The 8161-nt window shown below is 34.2% G+C and overlaps 1 protein-coding gene across 1 annotated transcript; it reads left to right on the top strand.

Moving 5' to 3' along the window:
* The first annotated feature begins 657 nt into the window (after positions 1 to 657).
* Positions 658 to 4556, top strand: hykk.2 (hydroxylysine kinase, tandem duplicate 2). Its single transcript, XM_058759451.1, has 5 exons — positions 658 to 826; positions 1399 to 1704; positions 1897 to 2039; positions 3644 to 3824; positions 3905 to 4556. Exons 2-5 carry the CDS (start codon positions 1401 to 1403, stop codon positions 4342 to 4344), a joined length of 1068 nt encoding a protein of 355 aa, XP_058615434.1. The 5' UTR covers positions 658 to 826; positions 1399 to 1400; the 3' UTR covers positions 4345 to 4556.
* The last annotated feature ends 3605 nt before the right edge of the window (positions 4557 to 8161 follow it).

Here is an 8161-nt window from a genome sequence, read left to right as displayed (position 1 = left end):
CATGTTTGTATTCTGTAGGGTAAACACAATTTGTGCATTGTTAAAAATTACCCTTTTGTTTTAAAATACATATTTAATTGAGTTTGAGAGATTGAATTTGTAACAAAATACAGATGTTCCCGCCATACCTCAGAGAGGTTTCATGGAATGTAATTGCAACAATATAACATTTTCAACACAAATGAAGTTTGGTTATATTGTGAATATAGATTTTATTTAACATGTACAATTTTATTAAATTGTTTTTAAAAAATACATGTTTTGTTATATTTAAGAAAAAAAGTTGTGTCCCCAAATTCATGTCTGTGGTTTTACATCAATGGATGTTACCCCTTTAAGAAAAGGGGGAATTATATTTGCACTACTTCCTGTGTGTAAAGGTCACTGCAGGTGCTGGTTGAATCATGGGGAGGACATTCTTTCCTATTAATGTTCTTAAACTTTTATTTTAATGGATATAGCATATTAAACTAATTTTAGATAGCAATACATTTTATTAGAAAAAAAACAAACAAGCATTTTTTACAAATTCTGCCTCTCATTTGCCACCCCAATTGAAGAGTGACCCCTTTATTAAAGTTTAGAGCTTGTTGTAATCGTTAAACGGCGAACCACCGAATCGTTTTAAACGGTTCTTTGAACTGAATCATTCAAAAGAACCGATTAGCGCAACCGAGTCAGATTTTTCTGAGCTAACTGAATCACCAGCGAACTGAACGCAGCCTCGTTGCTGTTTTGTGACGTAATGACGTTCAACACGTCCGAAACAGCGGAAGCTTGTCTACATTAACGTTACACCGAGCAGCCCAGCAACAATACTCAGCAGGTATTACTGTATTTTGAGCTTTATTCTCAATCCATTATCCGGTTTTTAATTTGTTATTATGAATCTCTTTGCATGCCGCTCGACTCGTGTGGTTTTGAATTTGAATTTGAAGCATGCACACTTCATGAAGCGAGACTTTCCATGAATTTCATGCATGAGAATATTAATGCTTGAGTAATTTGATCATTTACAGGACAGAAATTCAAATTGAATTTACAGTTTGTTAACGCCGACGACGATGCATTATTTATTTGTAATAGTTTTAAAACTTGTTAAATCGTGAATCATCTTAAATCATTGGCTCAAAAGTAAATTTTGAGTTCTGATACAAAGTGTAATTTTTTTTTTTTTATATTAGATGTTGTGCAACATTTGTTCAAGGAATAGTTTACCTAGAAATGACAATTCTGTCATTTACATACTCTCATGTTACCTTATTTGTATTTTTTTCAATAGGTGTACTATTCATTTAACCTCTTTTAGTAAAAATCTTGCAACATATAGTGATTTCTGATCAATGTTTGCTCCTGTTATGACTTGATACACAAATAACCGCTGTTTTCTATCCTCAGCCATGTCAACAAAAGAAGCAAAGCCAAATCTCAGCCATTCCCAGGCTACAGAGATTATCAAGCGACTCTATGGCTTGACCGTGTCCGTCATCCGACCGTTGCCCAGTTATGATGATCAGAACTGTTACGTGGCCCCCAGTGAGGGGGGAGAATACGTGTTGAAAGTTATGAACTCTGCAGACAGTCACAACATAACTATTATTGAGCTGCAGACTCACGCCATGAACTTCTTACACCAAAGAGGCCTTCCTGCCCAGACCGCTTTGCCCACTTTGACTGGCAAACTCATGAGCTTGGAAGAATTTGGTATGAAAAACTTAATTATTAATTTAATGAAATATTAAATCCTAAAATGCAGCAAGGCTTGATGGTTAGAGGTTTGAAATGACTGTTAAAGGTGAGTAAACAATGACAGATTTCTCAGAAGGGTGTATGGACTGAATGGATTTATATTGTAACTCAAATGCTAATTAACATTTTTTTTGTGTGCTGTGACAGATTGTGGTTTTGGCCTGCAGAAATATTTAGTGCGCTTGCTTACCTACCTTCCTGGCACTACCGTAGCCAAAATTACCTGCAGTCCTCAGATCTTGTATGATGTTGGGAAAATGGCCGCCACATTGGATACAGTTTTACTACAAGTAAAATCTCTGATTCCATTTATAAAGGAAAACTTAAACCCTAAAACACACCAAGAACAAAAAAAATGACGATAATAACTATATTAACGTCCATACCAATGGACAGTAATGTCTGGGCTGTTTTTCCCAAAAAAATCATTGTAGGCCAAAGTAGATAATAGAAACAGCCAAGTTCAATCAGTGTGAATTATCTTAGAAATGCATGTTGTTTTTTTATTTACTTTTTTATTAGTGTGCTAATAATTTAAAGCAGTAGTTGTGAAAAAAGTAGTTGTGAAAAGGATTCTAACTATTGTTTCTACACGTCTTTATAGTTGCGATGTGGACGATTTTTAAAACTCTTTTTATAGTTAAGGTTGTGCAGTATTGACGAAAAGTGATATCCCAACATTTATTGGAATTTTTCCAATAATGATAATTAATATTTTGCTGAGTGTGTCTTTGTGCTGGCGTCTTGGCTGGTTTAGGGCTGTCATGGATAAATAAATATAACACTAATACAGCCAGTAGGTGGCAGCAAGTCCCTGCCTTAATGAGTGATTAATTGAATCATTCATTCAAAACGTCTGATGCTTTTAGAAACAAAGTAAGTCATTTATGAATGGATCACTGAATCATTGACTCAAATGATTTGTTCAAAAACATATTCATTCAGGAACAAAAGACCTCTGAGATGCACATATGTCCTGCACCGCCTTTGTTTGGAACAATTTTCGTTGGCCAAACAGAAAAACAGATGATATTTGTGTCTAAAATGTAACATGCTTAATATTAACTTATTATTTGTTGAACTGTTGTATAAAGGTAATATCACATTCGCAATCGCGCTCACATGCTAATATTTACACGCTAATAAAATATATAATATCTTACAAAAAAACTAAAACCCACACAGTGATACATTTTTCTTTCATTACTTGAATTATAAGGGCATTCTAACTGCATTCTACTAGGCTTCATTACGCTGTAAATGCTTTTGGACTATCAAGATGTTTCTTTGATGTTGTCAGCTCACATATGTGACCCTGAACCACAAAACCAGTCTTAAGTCGCTGGAGTATATTTGTAGCAATAGCCAAAAATACACTGTATGGGTCAAAATTATCAATTTTTCTTTTATGCCAAAAATCATTAGGATATTAAGTAAAGGTCATGTTCCATGAAGATATTTTGTAAATTTCCTACTGTAAATATATCAAAACTTCATTTTTGATTAGTAATATGCATTGCTAAGAACTTCATTTGGACGACTTTAAAGGTGTATTTCTCAATATTTTGATTTTTTTGCACCCTCAGATTCCAGATTTTCAAATAGTTCCTAACAAACCATACATCAAAGGAAAGCTTATTTATCCAGCTTTCAGATGATGTATCAATCTCAATTTCGAAAATTTGACACTTAAGACTGGTTTTGTGGTCCAGGGTCACATATAGTTAAAACAACAATTACGATATTATCGCAGACGACAAATATCGCCCAGCCCTAGTTACAGTTATAGTTCTTGGTGTGAATAGGCCTTAAACATTTTTTTCCCACCAAATGTTTCCCATTTTATTGCTTGTATTTAGGCATTTGTTTGTTTTTGTTACTTTTACTCATAAAGATGGAGCATCCAAACATCAGCGTCCTTCAGAGAGAAAATTTTATATGGAATCTCGCCAGCGTTCCTCTCTTAAACCAATATATTCATGTGATGGATGGGGATCCTGTACAAAAGGTTGTTAAAGCCGTTCTGGAGCAGTACCAGATCCAAGTCGTGCCAAAACTACCATTGTTTCGCAAGTGTAAGATGTTATTTTCATTTCGCTGTCAACACTTCTATGTCAGCGTGTTCTTTTTTAAAAACATTTTTATTGCATTGCAGGCATTAACCATGGAGACTTTAACGACCACAATCTCTTGGCGAAACCCGATGGACCCTCAAAGTACAAGATCTCTGGGATCCTTGATTTTGGAGACATGAGCTGTGGGTATTTTATATTTGAGCTGGCCATCACCATCATGTACATGATGATTGAGAATCCCAATCCGGTAGACGTCGGAGGGCCAGTGGTGGCGGGATGGGAAAGCGTTTTTCCTCTCAATGAGGCAGAAAGAGACTCGCTCTATTTGTTGGTTCTGTGTCGGTTCTGCCAGTCCCTGGTTATGGCCCAACACGCAGTGATCCAGCAGCCAGAGAATGAGGAGTACTTGATGATCACTGCCAGGACAGGGGTGTGCCATCTCGGTCGTCTTTGGGAGCTGGGTAAAGAGGAAGTGGAAAGAATATGGTTCCAGAGTGCTGCACATTTTGGCCAACCTTGACTTGAGCAACTGCATGCTCAAAAAGTAATAAACTGGGATGCATTGAAGATTAAGAACCCAAAAATTAAAATTTTAACAACAACTTGAAGTAATGACAGTCAATGGCGACTGGGACTGTCCAGCCCCAAAATGTAAAAAGAGCATTTTGATTTTAAAATCATATGACAATGTCAAATGGTGTTGCCATGTCTTAAACCACACAACTTTTGACATTAATTTTGGAACTTTGGTTAATAAGTTAATAATTACGCTAAATTTTGGTTTGTTCCTCACAAATCTCTTTGATGGCTCCAGAAGACTCTTGACTATACGAATACAGATACCATTATTGTTATTTGTCCAACAGGCCAAAACTAAAATTATTTTAGTATCTCATTCCAAAAAAAGTGCACACACCCACTTACATTCAAAAATTGCACAATAGTGCACATGTGATATGGATCGCTTTTATGATATGTTCATAGTGCTTTCAGATCTTGAAAGTCCCAGTAAACCAATGCATAATTAAAAAATTCTCCTATTTTGTTGCACAAAAGATAGAATTTTGAAATAGAATAACACTAATATGGTTGCAACATTACTTTGAATGTCAAAAATAAGTATTAAATTAAAGTACTAATGTGTAAATAGGCATGAGATGCAATGGGTACCAAACAGTATATCCCAAGAATTGATGTAGGATTATACTTGATGATCTTTAAGTTGCACAAAAGTAATTACTAACACTAATACCAAGAATGCAATAATTTCCTTAAAGCAGCAGAGAGATTTTTATTAGTGGAAAGTTCATTCAGGAGGTCTTGAATCGTAAACCAATTTTTGTTATCAAAAGTGATTTTGTTTATTTAATGTATTTTGTGTCTTTAATATTAATTGGTGCTTTTATTCCATCTAAGAGGAAATAACCCAAATAAAAACATTTTCTACAGAACAGAACATTTTTAAACTTGCGCAATTCATAGACTGTGTTGTATTACTAGTGTATATCATAGTAATGGAATGTGACGAAAGGTCCTATAAACTTTTATTGGCTGATCTTACAGCACATGTCATGAATAAACAAACCGCTGACTGCAGTGTTTTAACTGGCTTGTCAAAGGTCTTTTTTTTACTGCATGGATCAGGTATTATTAAGAGGTCATAATTTAGTTCATACTGGAAAGTGCACTTTTCAAGCAGAACATTGAGCAAAAAGAGCAGCAATGACAAAATCTTTGGGATCTGATTGACCAATGAAATTACAAAAACCTAAACTAATTGTGATCAAGAACAATATTCTTCCTTGTTGATGACTCTTTAATACAGTTTTAATACAAAAAAAAACACCATAAAGGTCTTAAAGCCTTCAAAGCCATTTTAATTGGTAACCAGGGAACACGTATACTGAAAAAAATAAATAAAAAAAAGTATCATACTAAAAGTTGCTTTGGATAAAAAGTGTCTGTCTGCCAAATCGATGTAAATGGAATTAAATACACCAACCAATCAAGCGTACAAATGAAATACATTATGCCAAACATCACAGATGTTATTGTCCAGATGTCGGTCTGTTTTAAAAACCACTCTTGTCTCTGCATAGGTCTCATGTGGAGGGGTCAAGTAATTTTGTGTAATATCATGTAACTAAATATTGAACCAATTACCTTAGAAACTTTCAGGCCAAGTGCTTAAAAGCCATTTCATGCTGATCAGATGCCAAGAAGAACTTCACAAGCAACAATCCTTCAGTAAAAGCAAACATATGGCTTAGAGTATATAGTATTCTTTCAACAACGTTTTCACATCCTATTTGTACAGTATTTGTGATAAAGTGCACCAGTCACTCAGTCACTTTATATTGTGCCAAATAACCTGGTGCCTCAATGTTCTCCTGTTGTTTGCTTGCCTTTGAACTGAAAAGTGAGCAGATGGCATGGAGGAAACATGTACTGCCATATCACATAACAGATCATATACATGTGAATGGATGAATAAAAAATGGACAGAACTGGGCTTAAATTTCACTGATTGTGTTTCTTTTGAAGTACAGACCTGCTGTTATTTATACTAGCATGTAAACAAAAAATGTGAGATATATTTGATATGCAGTGTTGGGAAGGTTACCCTATTTGAAATGTAATAAGTAGTGTAACTACTTCAATTACTGTATTAATGTAATGCAACTGATTACATTTGATTACTTTTCTAAATTCACATTTCAAAATTTTCACTTTCAGGAAACAATCATCTAACAATGCTTTGAAAAAAAAAAAAAAACATTAAATACAAACCCAAATAGGAAATAAAGCAGTTATCAAGCATGTGTTCTATTCTGCATCCTAAACTCCTGAAACATTGATATCTCATATTATAAAGCAGTCAATGCAATTTGGGAAAGAAAGAAATCAAATCTGTATGTGTGAAAATATTCAGATGTAATCTTTAACATTTTCATAAGTAGCTGTAATGAAATTACACTTTTTCTTTTTTTTCCCTCAGTAACTGTAACTGATTACGGTTACATTTATTTTGTAATTAAATACACTAGTCAACATTTGAAGTGGATTAAAAGCTTTCATCAAAGTTGTCCTAAAACCAAACAGCGTTCTTGTTTTAGGACAACTTTGATGAACATTTTTGAGCAACTTCAATTGTTGACTAGTGTATTTAATTACAAAATAAATGTAACCGTAATCAGTTACAGTTACTGAGAAAAAAAAAAGTGTAATTTCATTACAGCTACTTATGAAAATGTTAAAGATTACGTCTGAATATTTTCACACATACAGATTTGATTTCTTTCTTTCCCAACACTGTTGATATGTAAATCAGTGATCAATGAATGGAAAGCTCACCTGGGCCTTACTTAATCGTTCCATTGAAAATATAAATTTTTCCTTTTTTCTATCTTCGATCTGAACCGTGGGTGAAATACTGTATGCATAATATGCATATGATAAACATATATTACAGTTTAGACAAGGGTTGCATCAGAATGTACAACTGACACTGGACAGTTTCTTTTTTGATATACAAGCACTGCAAAAAAGTGTCAAGACGATCTTAAGTGATGACACCAGTTTTGGTAAGTATGATACATTTCAGTTAAGATGCAGTAAGTGTAATGCTTACACTAAAGAAAATAAAAATATATGAATAAAGCTTCAGAATGCATGCAGTATGTATGTCCTACCACTAGATAGCGCTGCTACAACACCAAAATAAAATTGATCCAACACAGTTTCACAAACATTAGGAAGGATCATCTCTACTCTTATTATCAGTGTTGACTTGCTGTGATTTTCATGTGGTTAACAGAAACTGTAGTAGACAGTCTACTTATCTATCCTGGTAATTTGGTCAATTATGTGATGTATATAATTCTGAGTATTTTCAAACATTTCTATTGCTGCCTATCAATCAATTTCTTCTCCGTTATAAGGAAAAACACATATGCCAGACAGCTGGTTCAAAATATTCATACCGTACGGCCAAATTAAAGCATACTGATATTCACACACAATGGTTTTATAAAACGGTTAAACAATTTGATTTAGATTAGATTTTAGACACAATAGATAGGCGTACTTTGTCTATTTCTGCTCCGCCAGCCAAATTAGTTCCAAACGAAGCCAAAGAATCAACCAGATTCCCCAAACAATGCACAACAACAACAGTGCCTCGTTCCGCAATAAATCTGTATGTTTGCACAAATTTGAGTAATACTTTTAAACTATACAATTTTAACTTTTTTTTTTTTCATTCGCCACATTTAACGGTGATATTCGACAAAAGCTCAAAAAAAATGTGTTGGGTGTAAATGACCTGGGGTGCGTTT

The sequence above is a fragment of the Onychostoma macrolepis genome, chromosome 22 (assembly GCF_012432095.1).
Source record: "Onychostoma macrolepis isolate SWU-2019 chromosome 22, ASM1243209v1, whole genome shotgun sequence".
Classification (NCBI taxonomy): domain Eukaryota; kingdom Metazoa; phylum Chordata; class Actinopteri; order Cypriniformes; family Cyprinidae; genus Onychostoma; species Onychostoma macrolepis.
Note: the sequence above shows the minus strand (reverse complement) of the source record. Positions and strands in the feature narration are given on the sequence as shown.